The following is a 24379-nucleotide window of genomic DNA, read 5'->3' as shown; positions in this document are numbered from 1 at the left end:
GGTGGGCAAGGAGTCGGCAAAGTGACAAACAGACACAGACTCAAAAGAGTTGCATCTGAGTGTATCTTTATTGAGGAGAATTAACATTTTTATACAGTGTGTGATTGTGACATAAATTCTTTGTTTATTTAAGCACGTAATCAATTTTTTTTAAAAAGGCAAAGCATTGATGAATTACATGAAAATTGATGACTATCCCACCAACTGTTTAAGCTAAGTGGTGCGAAACAAGTCTAGCATATTGTTTAATAGAATGCGTCATCTATTCAGCCTTTTTATGTTTAATAATTAATAAACCTAAGACAGGGCTGTACTTATATTGTACTCTTTTTATTTTTATTTTTATCCAACTATTTTCATCTTTATAAGCTCCTGTATAAGGAAGTGGTTCTTCGGTTGGTTCAGGAAATATGATGTTACTAACTTTATATTTTGTGTGAAACCACCATCTATTCCCTATAATGTAAGTTGGACTAAATCATAACTGTTGGGAGAATCTTTCTTTTTCTTTTATAATCAGAGGTCCTTTTTTTTTTTAGAACTCTCTGAACTACTGGGATAACTTTCTAACTTAGTTTAATTCATTGATTTTGTCTGTTGGACATATCTGGAAATTTTAAGTCTCTATATTTACTATGCGTGAGCTGCAAAACCGCTTGTGAAGTTGTAGGAGTTTCTGGAGGCAACGTCACATCAGATGATAGATTGATTGGGGCATTGCCCACATTTAATCTTTGGTCTTAGTCTTTATTACTTAGAGAAGTCGTTTCTATTGGACTGGAAAGATACAACATGCTCTGTTTGCGGATCAATAGAAAAATAGCCAAAACGAGAATAAAAGCAACGAATGTACAGTCAAGAAGAATATAGTAAGAATAAAGGTAGAGGCTATAAAGGTGCAGCCAAGTGTAAGGGAAGTCTTGAACCAACACCCCTTCCTGCAGGCATGCTTCTTTGAAGCTCTTTGTCTAATGTGCTCTCTCACGCAGGCTCCGCAGGTGGCATGGCAAAACAGACACTCTGGGGTAGTGGTCAGTTCTTTTGCATGCTTTATCTTCCCTAAGGTGACTGGAATCTAAAGGACCCAAGTATATGGGGAAGTAGAGTCCCAGTATGTGCTGCTAGGAGAGGGAATGCTTAACTTTGTGTTGGTTCTTGCAGTAGCACTTGCTGCTCCAGGTCCACGTCTCCTTCCTGCTAGCTGTTCTGTTAGCTTTAGAACCCAGGTCTGTGCCAGGTGAGTATGTTTCTTTTCTTTGACCCAAGGATATGGTTGGCCTTCATAGGAGGCAGATCCCCGAGTCTTTCACCTCTTCCAATCTACTCTATGGCTTGGGCAGCCCCAGCTTCTGCTGGGGCAGCTCTGAGGCAGTCTGATGGGTTTCAAGTCAGAATCCATGCCAGCTGTACATTGGCCCTCTGAATATTCTGTATTAAGCACCCTCCATTTAAACACCTGTATTTTTTCCCTCCCGGTAGCTGGTTGCCAATCAATATACTATTTACTTAGTTATTCGTCTGTTATGTCTTTCCATATCTCCAGGGCTTTAATCAATTGTGTTCATTGGCCTCATCTGAGGCCTGGATTGGTAGCTGACACAAAGCAATACTTATCACTGGTAATGAATAGGCTTCTACAGAACCAAGGTCTCTTATTCCTTCACAGTTCTCAGGGATTGAGAACAAGGCTGTGATGCCAGTAGGAGTTGAACAACAGTTTATTGATGATCTAGTGAAGACAGAGCATTGACACTAAGAGCAAGCTTTTCTGATACTTGCTACATTGAGATTTAAGTGTGATGTGGCCCCAAAGATGCACATAACCTTTATGGCATGGTAGTCCCTACTTTAGGAGGAAATGAGGCCAGGTATATGTTTTCTGAAGTTTTGTTGTCAGCCACGTACCGGGTTTTTCCTGCAGCTAATGTGATGTGAGGGAATATCCAGTGGACCAGACATTTTCCAGGTATATGTTTTCTGAAGTTTTGTTATCAGCCACATACTGGGTTTTTCCTGCAGCTCATGTGATGTGACAGAATATCCAGTGGACCAGACATTTTTCTCCTCGCCCTATCAGCACCTCTATACCTGTTATTTATATAGGGCAAAAGTGCATCTAGGTCTGTGTCCTACCTATGGCCCTCTGACACTGGAGCCAGAGCTTGGTGTCACTAACAGACTTAAGTATCAATCTGTAGCTTCCCATAGCTACATCACATCTGGGATCATCTTGCTGAAAGAGAATCTGTACATAATGGCAAAAAGCTAGGTACTTGGGTTGGAGTCCAATCTATGTAATGATCAGCATAATGTATAAAATAGTCTTATATCTAGTCTATAGTAAAAGATGTGCAGATGCTATGCTGTAAATGAGTTATGTCCTCAAGGATGAATTTTCTCTCTATGGCTTCTGTGGAGTGACAGTCCTACGCCCACATGACATCCTTTCCTCAGCCAAACATTTTTAACTTTACTGTGGTATCTGCATTGTGACAATTAGCAACCACTTGGATGAACTTTCTGATGGAAGCCAAAAAGCAATAGAGAGGTTCTGGGCCTCTAGTTAGGAAACAAGTGAGAAATGAAGAGAAGTCAGGGGTTTTCTTCCTGATGGGTAAGCCATTGGTTTTTAAAGCTTGCTTTCCACGCTGAAGTAATCCCCCAGACTCTTGAGTACCCAACACTAGACTAGTGCCTATCATCCAATGGGAAATTCACCTCAGATATTTTTTTTTTTGCTAGTATTGTCGTTTGAAATTGGCCAAGTTTGCTTGGCTTTGAACCCCAATTGTCTGAATCTCAGCCTCTTAATTAGCTAGGATTACAGGTGTGAGCCACCAGCACTGGGCTTCATCTTATTCTTTATGTAAGTCAAGCAAAATATGTAATGAATTCACAAAGTCAAGTCACTTAGATAAACCACATTTTTGGGTACTATAATTTGAATTTAGGACTAGGGATGGGGGTCTTTGTAATTTTTTTTTCCAGGGCCAGTCTCAATCCTTGATCCTTCCCATTTTCCTCCCAAGTAACTAGGATTGTATGTGTGTATACCACCAAACCAGATCTGTGTTTGTGTGTGTGATTCTTGGGCTTCAACTCAGGGCTTCATGCTTGCTTGCTTAGTTGGCCCTCCTATCACTTGAGCCATACCTTTAGCCTGTTCGTGCTGGTTATTGGAGGAATCTCATGGATTTCCTTTGTGGGCTGGCTTTGAACTATGATTCTGTCATTCCAGCCTCCTGAGTAGCTAGGGTTACAGATGCCTGGTTCCTTATTTCATTCTTGAATCTAATTATATATTGAAGATTTGAATACTATTGGGAAATTTGTTTAAAGCCTATTGGAAGAGGGGAAACACTACCTTTTCTGGAATACACAGCAAATAATGAAATGTATGTGAATACAATAAACATATCTCAAAAAAGAATGATACAACTTTTATTTTCCATGGATTTTAAAGATATTTTGCTACACAGTATATGTATTTTAATGAGATTATACTTTTCCATGTGTATGAAGTTCAACCTTATACAATTTTAAGGTGATATGTTTGGTAGTGTATCTATAATCTTTAAAAAGTTTAGAGTTTTTGGAATGTACAGTATATGAGGTAAAATCAAGAATTACATTAAAAATTGTTTTCTCTGCTGCACTGATTTTGCAGTGAGGCTCCAATGGCAAGTACACTATTAAATGACATTTACTATCAAAAATAGGAGTTCATTTGAATTACTATGAAAAACATAAGCCACTGGTAACTTGCCACAGTGGCACTTTTTTTTTAAACCATTTTAGACATTCAACTATATAGAAATCTCTGGGCTCTTACACTCAAACTCATTTGTACTGCCAAATGTGGCATTTTAAGAAGTTACTAGAAAACAATTGGAATTGCTGTTGTTTTGGGGCAAGTTATTACCCTACACATGGGAGAGATTAAATAAAATGTAAACATATAGTGTATTATAGTGACAGATCATTCTTACCACTCGGAAAGGCCAAATTTATCCACTTATTTTTTGAACGAAAGTTAATTTTTTCTACAGCACAGATCATTTGACAGAAAACATTACAATACATGCCCATTCTACCGTAAGAGAAATTCTTCAGAGATCTTCAAAGCACAAAACAATGTTCCTTTCTGACTGAAAGAAGTGCTTAGTAATCACTAAAATGCTAACCTCAGCAACTAAAAATTAGTGATTCACTATTCTAAAATTCAAATAATAAATTAAGAAAGCTAGTTACAGGTGTTTTACAGATAACAGATGTGATACAGGAATTTAAAGATAATTTCATTACAAACTGTATTATTACTGGCAGTCATTGACATCTAGGCAAGATGTACAATGTGATACTTGACAAAATTCATCTGATCATCCAATGACTCACAAATGCAAGCTCACAAAACATTAATGAATTATGCAACTGCAAAGTGCAACATTAACCACATGCAATCAACAATTTGGAACAGTATCCAAACAGACATTATACATTAAACACTAGTTTTCAAGAAAGAAAGCAGCTTTAAGTTTACTGGTGCAAATTAATTTTGTCTTCAGATCTGGTGCCCCAAACAAAAAGATTAGGTTTGATTATGAATTCTGATGGTGATGGCAGTAGTTACAGTAGAAGCAGCAAAACTTATGGGAGTTCTTCAAAATTGGCCTGTACCAGAGAGATGGAGTGACTGTATGGATTTCTATACTTGATAGTTTATATATGCCACGCAGGTACGTGTATCCTCTTATACACATAGACATAGTTCAAAAGTTCATAAAATGGACACCATATACTTTGAAACTGAGTTGGTTTTTATGATTACGTTTTAAAAAGTTACTATCTAAAAGTCCTCTGTTCTTTTCCATGTTCTCAAGACCTGAAGCGGTACTTTTTGAGTAAACATTAAAATATTTTTAGGCCAAGTAGACCGCCTGTGCCTTCTTTGACTTCTCTGTGAATTCATGTATTAAGTGTCAAGAAGAACTCCACATTTATCAAACAAGAAGCTTCTTTTTGTTACACCAATTTTTTCATCCAGTTTTTGTTTGCTAAGCCCCTCCAGTTATTCATCATAATCCCGCTTACCAAATAATTAAGACAAATGAGGAGGTAGAAATATAGCACGAGATTGCTTTCACAGCATCAGACTTTAACATTTTCAATAGCATGTTAGTGTAAATTCTAGTCATTCTGAATTTTTTACTTGGTAATAATCTTTGAAACAAAAAAGACCAGGCATCATTATTATACTCAGGGTAACTGGTTGAAATCTCAATTATAAATTGTTGCCTCTTAGGAAGTCTGTTCTACCAGAAGGCATGTCAAACAAGGAAAAAAAAGTAAAGAAAAATAAAGTAAAAAGACCTAAAAAAAAAAAAATAAAAAAAAGGACAGAAAAAAAAAACCCAAACAAAAAAAAATAAAAAAACAAACCTCCCCAAATTGGTACTTCTGTGGCTTGCATACTAATAAAGTGCCAGCCTCTACCTGATACAAGCACTGAAATGGCAAAAATGATGTGCTATAGTCTCAATGCCAGTGTTAAATGACACTGTTTTTGTAAAAGCAACAGAGAAATTTTAGTACATGACAAAATAAAAGGTAATACAGTGTTAAAAAAAGTTATCCTTTCACTTGATTACAAAGTATTGAATGATAAAGGCAATGAAGATGGAAAAGAAGGCAAACAGCACAAGGATGACAGCAGCGCACTGCTCGTCACTAAGAGTGCGTCGTGTCCGAGTGCTGTCCACAGTGTCTCTGGTGGTGCTGGCTGGCGCTTCTGTCCTCTGGGAGATGAAGAGCACTGTGGTGCTGTAGGGGCCCACAAGGTCCTGGTGCCCCACAGGGTCTTGGCACTGGCGAATGGCACACACGCGGAAGCGATATTCGCAGTTCACCTGAAGGCTGGAATACCGGAATGAAGAGTCCGGACCTTTGTAAATCTGTTTGTGAAGTATTAGAAAAGAATTGTGTGTGAAGGATGGGCACAAAATGGTAACACTGACAAATTTTGTAATTATTTTTGATGGAAAATCAGTATTGCTAATTTTGTCTTTTAAAATAAGATTTTTTAAACTGTATCCAAAAAAGGAGGGGAAGGAAAGACAAGAAACAAGTGATTATGAGTCAAAGTTCATGATAACACATATGAAAATGCTATAATGCAACCTTTTTGTACAATTACTATACCCTAATACCAAATTTAAAAAACTACCTATCCATTAAAATACCTATCTGTCTGCTGTGTAAAGGCAAGAGAAATTTGAAAAACCAGGCTATGAGATCTACTCTCAGAGCTTAGGGATGAGCAAGCGAACAAGTTCCACATTAGAACAATAGCCACATTAGTTAAGTTTATTATCAAGAGGATAAGATGAGCCAACACAAAAGCACTCAACTCAAGACCTAGCATACAGTAAATGTTTAAATAAGAAAGTGACCATTCTCATTAATAAGCCTGTCTTTTCATTCACAAATGAGAAACATGGTTAAGTCACTTCCCAGTGAGCTGGTGGGCTACAAGTCAGACCAGTCAGTTCCTAGCATTATAAATCTAAATCGTTTCATATTGGTTTGCTCCTAAAGAAGCAAAGTAAGTTCTGTTTCATTTTTGTGTCTCCAGAATCTGGAGTATAGTAGATATGTAATAAAAGGCCACTAAAATCAGTGAACAATTGGCTTTAAATTAAAATGCAGAGGCCAAGAAGGTAAAAGTAAATTAACATTATGTTCTATGAACAACAAATGAACTCTGTAAATAGAATGCCCTCAAAAGTTTAGAATATAACTTGCCAGTAAGTTTAGAATTTTACAAATACTTAAGAGATTTAGAAGACACTATGTAGGATGAAGTTCTAAGGAAACCAGCCTTTCAAAATTTGCAGTTTATAAAATAATCCAAGGGTAGATAGGGTTAATGTGGTGTTTAAGTTTTACATAGAACTGTGCATTGCTATTTTATGTAGTGATCAATTAAAAGTCATATACTACTGAAATGCAGGGTCCCTATTTCCTTTAAACATGTAATACAATCAAGTTTTTAAAATATTAATTTTGTTTCTTCCTTGAAGGAAACCTGCTTATCTGTAAATTACATTTGAAATCTAATTATCATGGTTTAATAAAGAAAAACAATCACATGGCAAATTTAATCTCTTTGGGTCTTTTATACTTTTGTAGTTTTAGTTAAGATAATTTATTTCTATGCAATTTGAAAGAAAATGCATTTATTAAAAATTCTACTTCTGTCACTAGTGCCAGTGGCTAAAGCCTATAATCCTAGTTATTCAGAAATCTGATACTTTAGAGAAATGAAGTTCAAAGCTAGCCCAGAGACCAGTCTTTGAGACTCCATCTCCATTTAACCAGCAAAATATCGGACTAGAGGCATGACTCAACCAAGCAAGCCCAGAGAGTTTGAGATTCAAGCCCTCACACCTACAAATACTATTATTAATAATTAAAACAGCAGAAAACTGTAATAAGACAAATGATTATTTTTCTGGAAAAAGGATCTAATATAAAAAAACCCAGATTGAAAGTCCTATAATATAAATTAGGTTGACAGCAAAAGAGAGAAATCAGATGAAATAGTTACAGATTTATCTAAGTGGTATATTTTTATAGCAAACACTGACCGTTATTAATACTCACACTATCAGTCTATTGTTTTCTTTTTTCTAAAATATTTTTCTTTATCCTGAAGTAGTTGTACAAAACGGATTATGTATATAGTACCTCTAGATCAATGTCACCCCCTTTCAACATTCCTACTCACCTCTCCCACCCCACCTTTCCCCTCACTTTAATTTTTAGGTTATGTATTAAATTTCTTTTTCTTTTTCTTTTCTACCAGGAAGCTGTCTTAGAAATTTCTCTACCAGGTAAGTACCACCACCTTGTCTACAGTTTATAATCATGACAACGCTCATTGTTACATTCAAGAACCCTATTATGACTGGTTATTGGTTTCTGTTCTGTCCTTGTTCATCCAGTTTTAATACTGTAATCAAAATAACTTGGTGTCTGATTATGTGACTAATGTGGTAAAACAAAAACAAAAACAAAAAACCTCCCAAATAACCCAAAATCCTTCATATTAACTTCTGATTTCACATGGAATAAAAGTTACAATTGAGCTGATAGATGTTCTATGATTTCCACATTATCCACATGTCATATTGAACTCCTTATTGATCATTTCCCAAAAGAAATGCCATTTAACTATGTCACTGGCATGCTAAGGGGGAAGCAGGAACTTTCAAGCATGACTTTTAAATAAGGCTCAAATATGAAATGGAGAAGGCTAGGTGGGTCTTTATTCTTTATCAATGGCAATGGCAAGACTACCAGGACAACCTGACTTCATCAACAACTTGCTCTTAGGATCTCTGGTTTCTTTATTGATCATCAAATTTAACAAGCATATAATTTTTTTTCCATATCATTCTCTTTGAACATACTTCCTCTCGTATAATATTCTCTAACCCTTAACCTCAGTTTTATATTTATTTGTTGCACTTATAACTGCTTGACATTCTCTCTCTCTCTCTTTTTTTTTGTCGGTCGTGGGGCTTGAACTCTGGGCCTGAGAGCTGTCTCTCAGCTCTCCAGCTCAAGGCTAGTGCTTTACCACTTGAGCTACAGCACCACTTCTGGTTTTCTGGCGGTTTATTGGAGATAAGAGTCTCATGGACTTTCCTGCCTGGGCTGGCTTTGAACTGTGATCCTCAGATCTCAGCCTCCTGAGTAGCTAGGATTACAGGTGTGAGCCACCAGCACTTGGCTATAACTGCTTGACATTTTATGCAGAAATGTATCATATGAATTTAGCATATTTTTTCGCACTAGAACAGGAACTTCATGAAGTTAAGATTTTTTTGTTCAGCACTGTATCTTGATAGCCTAAGAGAGAACTCAATTAATAGTTGGGGAATAGATAATCTGTACAAAGTGTATATGCAGAAAAGATTTTGAATCCTGACATCTTTAGTATTGAATGAGTGTCTCAGAATTAGAAAGATAGTCAAATCTTGCATTGAAAGTAAGTATGAAAAACTGATATATGTATCTACAAAATGTACCTTGGCACATACCTGTTTGAAATCTGAATCTTTTCCCACCATAACTTGAAGACTGTAAATAACTGGATCACCTTTCATTGGTGGTGAACATTCCCATGTAATTTCACAAATGTGGTCATTTACTTTCTCTATTTTGGGAGCTAGAGGGAACAAACAAATAAAATCTGCTCCATTTGGTTTTTAACTTGGCACATCACTCAGATTTTGTTTTATAATTAAAATCAATAAACCTCTAAAACCCAATTATCAGTGAATTTTTGAAGTCTTCATACAAAGGAGTTGAAATCAACAATTTTTTTAGGACTAAGAGACATGAACTAGATAAAACAGAAGAATGATTGAGTGAAATGTATTAACAGTTATTGAAAAAAATCATTGAACAGTGCCACTAACACTGGATCTGCTTAGCAAACAGTACATTCAAGTCCTCTGATCCAAGATCCTGTCCTAGAAGTTCTGGGCGTATAGTGAACTCTAGTCTTCTTTAGACAGATATACAAAAGAAAATCATTTCCAGAGTCATTGAAAATAAGAACTACTTAAAGTTAGACACATGTACAAAGAAAGGTGTATATATACATGCTTCTGTGTAAGTCTGATGGAAAAATCCAATTAAAAATTTATTTCATTTAACCGAAGACTTGGCTTCCTCTACCCCCAAATCCAAATGAATGAAATAACAATGACTTATATAAACAACAGTTTGGTTATTAGCAAATGACCCATCAGAAAAACAACTTATCTATTCAGTTTAGTATTTTTGTTAGATTATTAAAAAGATTGGTGACTTAACTCAGATACTTATCTGAATATTACTATGACAGATAAAATAAATTGATTACTAAATAATATATCTTCAGAATGTATAACTTACCTTTCAAGGCAGCTGGAACAGATTTTGGAGTAGTGAAAATATACTCTTGGGAGAGGGGACCTTCCCCAGCTTCATTACAAGCTTGAATACAGAATTTATAGGATGTTGACTCAGTAAGTCTTTGAACTTTGTATGTATGACATGGTCCTCTGTACAAGGATATAAACCTAAAATGGCAACAATTTCATTAAACTATTATAGTGTTTTTATAGAACATATTTTAAAAATTAGTTATATATGTTATTTAGGAACGATAAATTGCTTCCCAAATTTTATATTAGGAATAGTTTGTCACTCCAAACATATCTTTATACTTTTTATCAGGTAAAGAAAATCACAGATGTGCTAGATTTCCCAGTATGACTTGTATTACTGAAAGACTGATGCTGCATTTCATGCCCAACCATTATTACTGTTCCAGGTTTCTGGTATGGCTTTATTTCTGACTGTTACCTTTTAATATGTATTCATATGAAATGTTTGATAGAAGTTTAACATTACATATATTTTCCCAATTATGTTACCTATGTCCAACATGTTGACTGGCTGTTTTTAATTTTTTTTGGAAATTGGGAAGTGAATAATAAATGCTCATATTGTACTAAATATGTGAAAAATAGAAATTTAATCACCCAAAATGACATTATTTCCAAGTAGTAGTAACTGACAAAATTTGCCTTTTTAATCTCTGAAATACAAATGCACATGCACACATTTATTTATTTTATTTATTTATTTTGGTGCTGGTACTGGGACTTGAATTCAGGGTCTGGGTTTTAGGTTCAAGGTTAGCACTCTACCACTTGAGCCACAGCCTACTTCTGGCTTTTTGCTGGTTAACTTAACAATCTCAAGAACCTCAAGGATTTGTCTGCCTAGGCTGTCTTTGAACTGCATTTCTCAGATCTGAGCCTCCTGAATAGCTAGGATTATAGGTGCAAACCATTGACACTCAACTGAGACATTTTTCACATAAGGAAAAAGCCAACAAGAAACCAACAAAACAAAACCAACATAATCCATAGTGGTAAAAAATCACTGTTGAAAATGACAAAACTTGTCATCAGCTAAATTAGGACTGTGACACCCTCAGAAAATGTGAATAGTTCTCCCCAAAGGAAAGTAACCAAAGACAAAAAGTTGATTTAATTTATTAAAGTTATCTATGATCTCAAAAAGGTGATTTTTTTCATTTTCTGCAGCTATATTTATAATCTACAAAAATTCTCTAGCTGCTAAATGAATATTGAGTTTGAAGTTCTATCACAGAACATAACAGAATTTATAATAGAATCTTGATCCTGTTCTCTCTCACCAAGGCACTAATTGGAAATGTTTCCAGTAAGCTTTCTTGTACCACCCCACATGAAAATAATTTAAAGACTTAATTCACTCACTAGTAGTAAATACAGCAAAGATAAATATCTCTATGAAAGCTTGTGGGAAGGCAAGAACATCCTAGAGATAAGAACACAGTGAATACATAAACTTCTGCCAAGAACAAAGGCACAAAGATGTTCATACACATAGACTATGGGAAATAATCAATACTAGCCTATGTATGTTCCTGAGAAGTCGTGTTGTACACAAAAATATTGTTATTTTACAGCACAAGTATGTTTCATAGAGTACTTATGTACAATCATCACACATATTTCATTATTAAATACTTGGCTAGGATATAATTCTAACAAGAAAAACCCAAAGTAAACCTTGAGAAAAGCTGTTAGAAGATTAACAGCTGTAGAACATTGTGTACCATTGTTTCTATGGGTATAATGTGAATAAACAGCTCCAAATCGCTATTTAGGTAATTAATACTGTAAAAATTTTGAATAACACTAATTAAAATACATGATTTAGTGAGGAACTATATGGTATGATATGTATAATACCATGTATAACATCTATCTATCTATCTATATATATATATATAAAAGAGCAGAGATAAGACCTTGAATGACAGAATAGCCTCAAAGGCTGTAGCTTTAAATAATTAACTAATTAAGGCTCTAGCCAAGATCTGTCTATGAAGAATGTTCACTGTTCATTCAGTGTGCAGACTGGGTCATGAGTACAATAGAGAGTGACATAATTTTTGCCCTCCAAACCTTTAACAAATCACAATCACTTACTGTAAAATGACTACTAGAAACACTTGAAGAGTTATTTTGTAGCCATCATTAGTTTGCAAGAAGACAGTTAAGAATAGTCTACTTAATTTTATCATTCTACTTAAATTATAAATAGAAAATCAACATTAAGCCTTCTGATATTTGAAAAACAGTACACGTAAAAACCCACCTTCCATTCTTATCTGCCATTTGAAGGTGGTACTGAATAGAATCTGCTGACAATGTCTTTGGGTTTCCTTCTCCCCATTTCAGCTTAAGGTTCTGGTGGTTAAAGGCAACACATTCCAGACGAGGTGGATCGGGAGGAAGGGGTTTAGTTTTCAGTTTTATCATATGGCTGAAAGGACCAGCTCCAAGGCTATTCAAGGCTTGAATTCGTATTCTAAGAGCCACATTAAAAACAAACGAAAACAAAACACACATTTATCATGATTATTTCCTTTGAATTGTTTTTCTTAATTAGGCACAACTTAACAGTTTCAAGAGTTGAGTGTACCTGTATGTTGTATCTGGTTGCAAATTGTCTATAATATAGCTTGTCATCTTTCCCACTGTTAAGGGCTGCTTATCTCCAAAGTCTATGCTGTAGGCAAGGATTTCTGAGCCATGGTCACAAGGCTTTTCCCAGCTTATTGCAAGGCATGAAGAAGGTGAATAATAGGGACTTTCTATATAGTCATCACTTATCTCTTGAAGACAAGTCACGATGGCAGGAACTGATGGTGGTGTCACACAGGCTGCTACTTCACTGAAAGGGCCTGCACCCACCACACTGAGAGCCTACAAGTTAACAAAGTCTCCAAGTTAATAACAACATGACTATGGAAATGCTCATGAAACAGTAAACGTTAGACAGAGTATTGTGCCAAGGCACTGATCACCTTTACCTGGACTCTGCAATAATAGGTAGTTGCTGGTGAAAGTCCTTTTAAGTCATAACTGAGGCCAGGTCCACAGTAACATATCTGCATACTTCCTTCAACTCCTCCCCACTCCAGTCGATACTCAGTGATATCAGTTCCATTACTTGAAGGACTCTTTAAGTGAAAAAAGGATAAAAAACTGTCCTGATAGTGACCAAACAGGTTTTAGGAAAAAAGGTCTCTCCCTAAGCATATTTAAAAACTTGCTTTATTTATTAATATAATCTGAATTTCATTTTTGGCTAAAATATAACTATGTTTCAAATTAGAAATAGGAATATAACTAAGTATTTTAAGATCAATGTTCTTCAAAGTAATTTTATTAAGTTAAATAAAATTTAAAACTCCACAAGGAAATTTTCCTTGCTAAATTTCAAAGGAAACTGAAAATATAATTATCACTACTGATTATTGTTATACAAAATAAATACACTGGAGATAATAAAGATAAGAGACATTGTATTATGTCCATCTGTTTGTTCTGAACATTAAATTCACTGGTGGCTGAACTATGTAAGTACTGAGACAAAGCATTTGATGAAAATACAAAGTACAACATGTAAAAGAGCTCAATAATACTTCAAAGTGTAGCTTATGCAAATGTTTAAAAAAGAGAATTTAGCTTAGATTTATTCTATGTGTAAAAATGGAGAGAATCTTTATTCTTTTATGCAGAATGCTCCAATTGTAGGTGAGTAGAAATGACAGTACCTCCCAATTCACTTGTACACAAGTTGCAGATCTGCATGTCACCTGAGGGGGCTTGCATTGGTCTGGTGGCCCAGGGGCTGTTGTAAAATCACATTTTTCTGAAAATGGTCCAAACTACAAAAAAATAAGCATAAGCATTTTAATTTTTTTACCCTTAAGACATCTACTAACCTAGAATTCCACATTTGAAGATTCACCAGGCCAGGAGCTCATAGATCACTCTTATAACCCTAGCTATTCAAGAGGCTGAGATCTGAAGATCTTGGTTTGAAGCCAGCCCAGACAGAAAAGCCCAACATATTCCTATGTCCAATTAACCAGTCAAAAACTGGAACTGGAGACATGGCTAAAGTGATAGAACAGTAGCCATGAGTGTACCAGTAGCACATCAACAAAATGAAACTGGTAATTAAGTTAATCTTCCCTGTCCTTTAAAACTAATTTGGCCATAATTCTAAAAGCATGCACAAAAAATACAAAGATTTAATAATTTACACTTATACATTATACTTATAATCTACACTTAATTTTACTACACTTTCTTCTTCCACAAATTGGCTTTCGTAAGAAGGGCAGGGAATAGGTGGAATAAATAAATTAAGCCGAGTGAAGAAATGGGAGATGACAAACATATTTGAAAGCATGGGAGACAGTAAACACCAATGTACTTTAAAATTTGGCACTGGTTCTTTGACCTTAAAATGTAATGCAGTCTTATGAGGCTGATAAGCTGATGACTTTATATAGAAAGGATACATTTAAATAAACACTACCCACCAAGTATATGAATTTACAATAGGAAAAATTTAAAATAAGCTTGCAGATATAAATGCGAGAGACAGGATGTGAAATATAGTATAGTTCACTAAAATTTGCAATAATGTGAAGAGATATTAATTTTCTAAAATGTTAACTATAGAATAGCTTACAGAAACAAAAACATTAATCATTTGAGATTGAAAAAAAAAAAGCACAAAAAAACCAAACTCCTAGTCTGTACTTAAACTGCCTAAAGAAGAAGTGTCATAGTTCAGTGGAAAGATCCTTAGCTCTGGAGTCTGACAAAATTGGGTTTGTGGATTATACTATCATTTATTTCGTGTGATTTTTGGTAAGGCTTTTCTGAGCTCTAGTTTCTTCATGGTAATAAAATGGAGGTACCACTGGTTCTATACATTAAATGTGACTGAAGACATATGTAATATTTTTGTAACAATCCATTCAAAACCAGAAATGCTTATTGTGTCTCCCCCTCTCTGGCCCCTTAGGAAAAGAAAAAAGAATGACAACTGTTAGTAAATGCCGCATACAAATAGATTATTGGCTTATTAACATTTCCTAACTAATATTTCTCTTCTCTCCTCTCTAGGCAGTTTCTTAAGTACAAAACAGGAGTTAGATATTTTATCTTCAATTTCAAATGAGTAATGTTTTGTTTCTGTAAGCTATTCTAGTTAACTTTTAGAAAATGAAAGTGTTATCTCTTCACATTATTGCAAATTTACTCTTTAATCTTGTTGAAATTAGAAGGAAGGTTTCAAAATACTAAGGCAAAAACTCTAGTTATAGGACATACTATGTTTTTATAAGTTTATTAAAAATTGTAAACTTGAGGAGTCACCTATTAAAAGCAAAATGACCAACACATGGGCATGATAATTCGTGTTAAAATTAACCACTATGTGATTATGATTTGAGAATCCAGTAATTCACAATTCAACAGTCTTCTCACCCCCATTTTGTTAGCAGCACGCAGTCTGAAGCTGTAAGTCTTTCCAGGAAGAAGGCTGCTCACTGTACATTCCACTTCAGGACCTTGGTAAACTTCTCTGGGTTCATCTCTTTCTGTAGGAGACATTTCTACACAGTAACAAGAAATGGGCGATCCACCATCAACCAGAGGGGGTCCTAAGGGTGGAAAGATTTATGAATCTTAACAAGAAGAACATTTTCAGTTCTAACTTAGTTATAATTCATTACCAAAATAGAAATTACCCCATCGCAACTGTATTTCTTTTGCTTTGGGTCTACCCTGTAATCTGGGAGGGAGGCATGGGCCAGGAGGTACAGCCGGAGTCTGCACAAGTAAAGATTCAGAGACCTGCCAAAACAAAAGCAAAAACAAAACAAAAATGCCCCAAACCATATAATCAGATTGCTTTTGGTTTAGGAAAATAATACAAACACAAACACCAATAACTTGAAATTGTACTTAACTATGAACCAAAAAGGAAAAGTTCTGAACAGAGTCAAAACCTGATTAAATCATTAAAACACAAAGTTTTTATAGGTAAATGAAGACATGTGCTGTGTGCCTACAAAGAGAGTTACTGAAAAAAGAACCCTAACAAATATTTCATTTCCTTCCCATAATTAAAAAACAAAACAAATTGATTTAATATAACTCAATAGGCTATGTTTTTTATTCTCTCCAAATGGGTCTATGAATGTCCTCTTCTAAGAAAGAATGCTTTAACATTCTGTAAAAGTTTCCTGTCTTGTTTTCAAGAGGTCCAGACTTAAGACTCTTGGTGACTTGGTTGTACCTAAACACTAATTTATTGTTATTATTAAAACCTTTCCTTCTAAAATCACCAAAGTTTCTCTAGGTATTTGGTATTCTTTTCAGTTTTTGTCATATATTTTGAAGTCTTTCAGATTTGTTCACTCACTCACTCACACACTCAATTACTCACCCAGCTACCCATCCATTCATCTAATTGCTCATGCACTCACTCACTCATTCACTGCTGTGGATTGAACCCAGGGCTTTGGGCATGGTGAAGTAGTATTCTATTTTCTGAGCTATATTCCTAGTCTTAGTTGTATTTGAAAAGACATTCATAGACATAGACATTCATTGACATAGACAGTACCATATTCCTTATCTATGCTGTAATAAAAGCTTTATACACACCATTCTTTTAAAATAGAAAAAAAATATTTAGTCATCTCATTTTATTCAGAAAAGTATCCTGTGTATAAGAATGTTCTAATGCTGTCTAGAATAGAGTAATAGAATTTTGCATGTGTTTGCTTTTCTTAAATCCAGAGATTTTTTTTTCCATTTTCTTTATTTGAAACACTGGAATCAAATCTAAGGCCTGAGGTATGTGAGGCAAATGTTGCACCTGAGTTACACCCGTAATACCAGGAGACCTCTTCTTATTTGATGGTACTGGCATTTGAACTCAGGCTCTTATTCTTGCTAGGCAAGTACTCAACTTACTCGAACCACACCCTCACTCTTGTCATTTCAGTTATTTTCAGAGAGGGTCTTACATTTTGCCTAATCTACTCTGGTACTACAATCCTCCTAATCTCCACCTCCTAAGTAGTTGGGTGCTTTACCACTTGAGCCACATCTCTAATTCCAGATCTTGGCTGGTCAACTAGAGATAAGAGCCTCACAGACTTTCCTACAGCCTCCTGAGCAGCTATAATTACAGGCATGGACCACTGGCAGGCTCCCAGCTGAGATTTTCTTATTGAATAATTAGCAATTATATCACAAATATGTTAGGCAGGACTCACACTCAGTTTCTCAACACTCATTTTCAAAGAAAAACTTATAATTCATTTTTTAATTTTAATTAATTCATTAATTAATTTATTTTGCTGGTCATAGGGCTGGAACTCTGGGTGTGGTTGCTGCTCCTGAGCTCTTCAGGTCAGGGCTAGCACTCTACACTTGAGCAACAGTGTCACTTCACTTCTGGCTTTTTCTGTTTATGTGGTACTGAGCCATTGAACCCAGGGCTTCATGCATGCTAGACAAGCACTCTACCATTGAGCCCCATACCCAGCCCCATTTTTTAAAAAAAGAATATTTTCATTGGGTTAAATTATGTTTGAAAAAAAATTCTGACTGGGTGTTGGTGGCTTATACCTGTAATCCTAGTTCAAGATACAGGGGTTCAATGCCAGCATGGGTAGAAAGTTCACTTGCTACTTGAGATAAGGAGAATGGAGGATCCAGGCAAACCTAAGCAGAAAAGTTTGAGAGGCTCCCTCTCATTGAGAGAAGCTGGACAGAAAGTGAGACTCCTATCTTAAAAATAACCAGTATAGCTGGGTGATGATGGCAGATGCCTGTAATCCTAGCTACTTAGATGGCTCAGATACAACGGTTCAAGACCAGCTTGGGCATAAAAATTCACTAGACCCTATTTCTAAAATAATCAGGAAAAAGCAGGGTGGGAAGTATTGTTAAAAATAGTAGTGTTCCTGCCTAGGACACATCAAGGCCTTGACTTCAAACCCTAGCATTGAACAAAAAAATGAAGAAATAAAAAGTAAATTTAAAAAGTTATTTCTTTTAAAAAATATACTTCTACAGAAAATACTAGAAATGCCTTATAGATAGATAATGGGACACTTAAATCTGTTTTGATTATTTGAGCTCTACTAATAAAACAAAGGCTAGTGCTTCTGAAATAAACATGTACTTAAATAATAAACGATACTTTATGGTTTCTCTTGATACACACACACACACACACACACACTATTTATGGAGCAGTAAACTAGTGCATGATTGATTATATTTCTATCCCTGCTTGGGATGGTTATTGAACACTATTCAAAAATTAAAAAAAAACATTTTAAAACATTTCCCCAGTGTTTCTATATATTTTTTCAAAGCTAAACACCATTAGACAATACTTACTGACTTCTTACAATGAGCAAAGTGTCATATTACAATGTTCTTTTTTTTTTCTCTGCCAGTCCTGGGGCTTGAACTCAGAGCCTGGACACTGTCCCTGAGTTTCTTTTGCTCAAGGCTAGCACTCTAACACTTGAGCCACAGCGTCACTTCAGTCTTTTCTGTTTATGTGGTACTGAGGAATCAAACCCAGGACTTCATGCATGTTAGGCAAGCACTCTATCACTAAGCCACAGACCCAGCCCCTAGAATGCTCTGTTAACTATATTAGCCCCTTATATTACAGAAATTACTTTTTGACATTTGTAGACACATTTCAATATTTAAGGTAGCATCTGGTGATCCTAGCCCATTTGGCCAAGCTTAAAGAAAAGACAATATATATTAAGCATTACCGCACTCTGTCCTCCATCACTAATGCAGTAAACTCGTAAACGATAGAAACAGCCTGGATTCAGTCGATCACAAAGATGTTCCCTCGTAGCACCACTGTATATCATATCCCATTTGTTTCCTGTAAGATGAAGAATTGTGTTCAATCAGCTACTAGGTAATGTTTAACATTTTGATATCATGGACCCAGCAGGTATCCTAGCTTCACAAAGCAAGTATGTATGCAATTTGTCAGAAACAATATAAGCTTGTTTTCAGTTTCCTGGAAATTATCTAATTTTCTTTGTGAGTGCAGCTTCCTAGATAAATCTACAATGGCCTTGTTGAAGTGAAATATCTTGAACTCTGCACAGACTTTGTATAGCTTGATAATTTACTATTCATTAAGAATTTTAAATGTGTTTACTGGTCCAGTAATAACATTATAACAAACAAAAAAATAGAACCAATGTCATAGGAAGTTTAGCATTAAAGACACTATTTTTTTTTTTGCAGGAAATAGGTCATTTTACAAAAATCAAAACTGTTTTCTTTATTGAGAAATCAAAATTGTTAAGTGAGAATCAAGAATGAGGTTCATTTGTTACAAAAGTAGCTTACTAAAAGTAATATAGTCTCAGAGAACTTAAGAAACGAAATCCTCAAATTATTAAAAACTCACTGGGCGCTAGTGGCTCTGAATTCTTCCTCCCCTATGTTAAGGCTCTAAGGTACAGTAAGGAACAAAATTTTGTTAACATCAAAATCTCCTTTGCAAGCTGGACACTGGCTCACATCTGTAATCTTAGCTACTTTAGGAAGCTGAGATCTGAGGACCAAGGTTTGAGACCAGCCTGAACAGGGAAGTCTGTGAGATATCTCCACTAAAAACTACTCAGAAAAAGCTGGAAGTGGTGCTGTGGTTCAAATGGTAATGCATTTAGCCTTGAACAAAAGAAGCTCAGGAACAGAACCCAGGCCCAGAGTTCAAGCTCCAAGACTGGCAAAAAAAAAAAAAAAAAAAAATCAACAACTCAATTAAAAAATGGACAAATGGGCTAAACATAGACTTTTCAGAAGACAAAGCAAAAATGGCCAATAGACATATAAAATATTTAACATCTCTGGCCATAAAGGAAATGCAAATCAAAACAACACTGAGATTCCATCTCAACCCAATTAGAATGGCCAACATCAAGAAGACAACATTAACAGATGCTGGTGTGGATGTGGGTGAAAAGGAACCCTAGGAACACGGTGAGAATGTAAACTTGTTCAACCACTCTGGAAAGCAATGTGAAGAGTCTCCAAAAACCTAAATATAGAACAACTTTTGATCCAGAAATTCCACTCTTGGGCATTTATCACATAGATTACAAACTAGGATACAGTTAAGGCCACCTGCATAACCATATTCCCCACAGCACTATTCACCACAGCGAAGGCATGCAATTACCCAGATGCTGCTACACGGAAAAATGGATCAAGAAAATGTGGTATATACACTTGGTAGAATTTTACTGATGCATTAGAATGATATTGTATCATTTGCAAAGAAATAAAAAGACCTGGAAAAGAATCACGTTAAATGAAATGTTAGGCCCAGAGAGACAAAGACTCTATATAGGTTCCACTATGAGAGAAAACATGCTTATAAATAAATTAGTAAAAAAAACTGTATGTAAGTGTATTAACTGAAATATGGTGGATTCGGGGGGAGAACTTAAATGGTCTAATTCTTTAGAAAGGCTAACTCACAGTCGAATAAAATATACACCTGGAAATGGGTACTCAAAAGTGTGGGGGAAGGGGTGGAGACAAGGGGTAGGAAGAAAAGAAGCGGGGAGAATGCAGTCATAAAATTCAATGCATATTCTACAAACTTAAGAAAATTAAGGAAAGGGGTGAAGTTGGGAAGGGTAGGTGAGAGCGATGCACTGTATTCATAAACTGCTTTGCTGAATGGCAACTTCTTTGTATAACTTTGAAGATAAATCTAAGTAATCTAATCTTTGGAAGACCTCATAGTATATCATGATTTATCTGGATATGGTGGAATTGAGCAAAAAATTTGAAAAAGAATCAAGGATATGCACATATAATACTATATAAGTGGATAGCAGTCATATATTTGATTACACTATATTTCTGATATAATACTAGATAGGTGGATAGCAGTCATATAGTTGATTACACTATATTTCTGGAGATCAGAATTTGAAGTGGATAATAACACCATAAACACATAAACAAAATCAAGGACAGCTTGTAGTAAATATGTTAGTAGATGAAAAAAATGAGGAAATAAATGATATAAAATGTAAAGCCATGAAGAGGAGAGGTGAGAATGACTAACTGGAACAAATCTATTAAGTTATATGAATTAATAAATCTATCAAGCTATTCTTACCATTAGAACCTTCTGCCATCTCTACTACATACTTATTAATGGGTGCCCCTCCACTGTCTTTTGGTGGATCTATTCAAAGAAACAAAAGTGTTAAAAGGCAAAGTACATAAAATGTAAAAGGCAGAATAAAATACAAAAGTTCGATTATTTAAAAAGAAAAGCGAACCACTGCAGTGTTTTAATTATCTATACCTCATTTTGCTATGTTGCTATCATCTGCTTTTCAATGAATTTACCATATTTTCCCATGTTTATAAATCTTTTCTATAAGACCTTTTAATGGGTACATAATATTCCATTCACTTTAGATTCTAAAGGCGGTTTGACATTTGTGAATATTTTGTAATTATTATTGAAGTCTATATTATTCTGAATTCTTCAGGCACAGATCAATTTATATCTTTGCTTTCCCATTAAACTAGTATATAAGCAGATGCTCAATAAATATTTGCATTAAAAGAATAGCTAATTTTGCTGCTTCTGCCAATCAAGACAACCCAAATCATCTGGCTGCAAGTTTAGTAATCTTTTATTGCACAATGTTATTGCTGTTCATAAATCTTGGTGTATTCTCAGTTCCTCTGTGTCCAGTCTGAGCTGCTTTGTGAGTACAGTTTGCCATGAAAAGATCTACAAATGAATCAATCATTTTTTATTGGACTACTTTGAATTAACAAATTTATTCAAATAAATCATTTCTTTTATTAATCAAAATTTTATTATTTTTTTCCTGTTTTACACAGAACAGGAAATTATTGCTGTACACCTTACAAAGTCAAACCTAATAATGCTAACTTGGTAGATTAAAATGACTAAATTTATGAAAAGCCTTTCTATAAGAAAACACCAGCTTAGGAAATTGTGTAGATCATCAGTGTCACTTTTTTTCTAATAAACACCTTGGTTAGTCTGGCCTTTTCTCTTCTTACTTGGCACAACACTGGAATATTCTACACAAAAAAACCGCCACTATTTGAATATAGTTGAAACCCATGGTAACACTGTAGTAAACATGGACATGACACCCATAAAGTAAGAATTTGGATTTTTAACTAAATCTTTTTTTTTCTTTTTCTCTTCTAAGGACAGATGTAGCAAACCTCTAGCCCAGTGTATCTTTTCACAAGGCCAGTCTATCTACAGTAGTCTCAAATATTTATCTTAAAAATTATCTTCACATTCAAATTACTTTAATACAGAGTAATGATGTATGAATATGCATAGTATCTTACCCCAAGTTATTTTAAAACTGTGTGAATGTATCTTTCCTTTAACTGAAGGCTTTCCAGGTACTCCTGGTTTATCAGGACAGGTAGTAAACTCTACTACTTCACTTGGATTACTTTTACCTTCTGAGTTATAAGCAATAACCTGTGGTGAGAACACAAAAACTTAATGTTTGATACCCTAATGATATTATTGGCTTTATGAACAAGCAAAGAGCAAAACAAAGGTTTGATCAAATGATAAAATAAATTTCAGAATATGATGGCTTGTTTCTTTGAAAAACTGCATGACTTCACTAGGAACTGGGCACATGTAACAAATATGCAAGTGTATTTCCTTTTAGGGTTACTCCCAAGAATTCAAGCGTGAGCCTCACAGTATGATATTAGCACAACGGCCCAAATCAAACAAGCTATAATCTGATGATTTTGAAAGGCTTGCTTATTCTTAGTGCTTAAAAAAGATGTCCACAATTTTTTTAATCTCCTCTACAAAAAGTGAAGCACAGATCTCCTTCACTTGTATAGAATGTGTACTTGATTCAAACACAGAGAATGTAGCAGAAATGATAGTGTATTTAATTTCTCTCTGGAGAAGTCAGTGGGTAAAGATCTCATGGCTCCTGGTGACAACCATGAGTAAACTTGGAAGTGGATCCTCCAGGTGGCCTCCCAGGAGGCCTTCAGATGATTACAATCTAAGAGTCTAAATAAAAAACACTTCGCTAAATCTGGTCCTGAACTCCTGGATCTGCAGAAACTGAGATAAGAAATAAATGTTCATTTTTATTTTATTTTATTTTTGTCAGTCGTGGAGCTTGAGCTATAGGGCCACTTCTGTTTTTCTGGTGATTTATTGGAGATAAGAGTCTCATGGACTTTCCCCACCCAGGCTGGCTTTGAACTACGATTCTCAGAATTCTGCCTTCTGAGTAGGATTACAGGTATGAGCCACCAGCACCCAGCTTTAAATGTTCATTTTTTTTTGGGGGGGGGGTCCGGTTGTGGGGCCTGAACTCTGGGCCTGGGAGCTGTCCCTCAGCTCTTCAGCTCAAGGCTAGCACTCTACCACTTGAGCCACAGTGCCACTTCTGGCTTTTTTTTTTCTTTTTGCTTATGTGGTGCTGAGGAATCGAACCCAGGGCCTTACGTATACAAGGCAAACGCTCTACCACTGAGCCACCTTCCCAGCCCTAAATGTTCATTTTTTTAAGCTACTAAATTATGGATTAATTTGTTATTTAATACTCCACGTAGTGCAGAGTCTATTTAAACTTTAACTTTGAAACTTAAGATTTTAAGATTATATATAGACTTCAGCCCTGTCTCCTTTTACTGTAAAGCATCTTCTTTAGTTAACTATAAATGTAGTTAGAGGAATAAAGTCATAATTTTAATCCCTTTTTAATTTTACAAATAAGCAGAGTATGCGTTAAGTGTCCACCACATACAGAACACTGTTAGAAATGCTAGGTGTGATGTCCTTTGCTTCAAAGAGTTTAGAATTTTTTTTTTCCTTTATTGAGATAGTGTGTCACTATGTTGTTCAGGTTGACCTTGAACTCCTAGAATCAAGTGACTCTCCTGTTATCCTATAGTCTCTGGCTTTGCTTTTTTGGCTATTATAAATTGAGACTCTGAACATTAGTGTACATTTAAATTTTTATTTTTTACAGTATTAGGGAATAAATCCAAGGCCTCACACCACATTAGGCAAGCACTGGTCCAGCTAAGGAGTTTAGAATCTTTATGCAGAAGACAAAAATATGTATATTAAATGGATTGAGAAGATAAAGAAAGACTCTCAAGGCCTAAAATAGTTCAGGAAGTTTGGAAAGGGAAATGGAAGTGATGAGAGATGTTACTGGGCAATGCAGTGAAAGAGAAAACTTGGGTAAGAAAGAGGATGCAAAGTCCTGAACATAAGTAAAGAATTAAACAGTGAACTCTGCGAAGGCAACAGTAAGTAG

At 35.2% G+C, this 24379-nt stretch overlaps 1 protein-coding gene across 4 annotated transcripts in view; it reads right to left on the bottom strand.

Moving 5' to 3' along the window:
• Positions 1–3419: 3419 nt before the first annotated feature.
• The window catches only part of Fndc3a (fibronectin type III domain containing 3A), a 117998-nt gene continuing 97038 nt past the window's right edge, over positions 3420–24379 (bottom strand). For all 4 annotated transcript variants that reach the window (XM_042685794.1, XM_042685795.1, XM_042685796.1 and 1 more), the window contains 12 exons: positions 22416–22554; positions 21184–21252; positions 18797–18915; positions 15731–15836; positions 15468–15643; positions 13736–13849; positions 12989–13138; positions 12598–12881; positions 12271–12483; positions 9967–10133; positions 9105–9232; positions 3420–5951 (listed from right to left, as the gene is read on the bottom strand). In XM_042685794.1, coding sequence (XP_042541728.1) covers positions 5637–5951; positions 9105–9232; positions 9967–10133; positions 12271–12483; positions 12598–12881; positions 12989–13138; positions 13736–13849; positions 15468–15643; positions 15731–15836; positions 18797–18915; positions 21184–21252; positions 22416–22554 — 1980 coding nt within the window. In that variant the 3' untranslated portion in view covers positions 3420–5636. The remainder of the gene's footprint in view (positions 5952–9104; positions 9233–9966; positions 10134–12270; positions 12484–12597; positions 12882–12988; positions 13139–13735; positions 13850–15467; positions 15644–15730; positions 15837–18796; positions 18916–21183; positions 21253–22415; positions 22555–24379) is intronic.

The sequence above is a fragment of the Dipodomys spectabilis genome, unplaced genomic scaffold, assembly GCF_019054845.1.
Source record: "Dipodomys spectabilis isolate Male_0828 unplaced genomic scaffold, ASM1905484v1 ptg000095l, whole genome shotgun sequence".
NCBI lineage: Eukaryota > Metazoa > Chordata > Mammalia > Rodentia > Heteromyidae > Dipodomys > Dipodomys spectabilis.
Note: the sequence above shows the minus strand (reverse complement) of the source record. Positions and strands in the feature narration are given on the sequence as shown.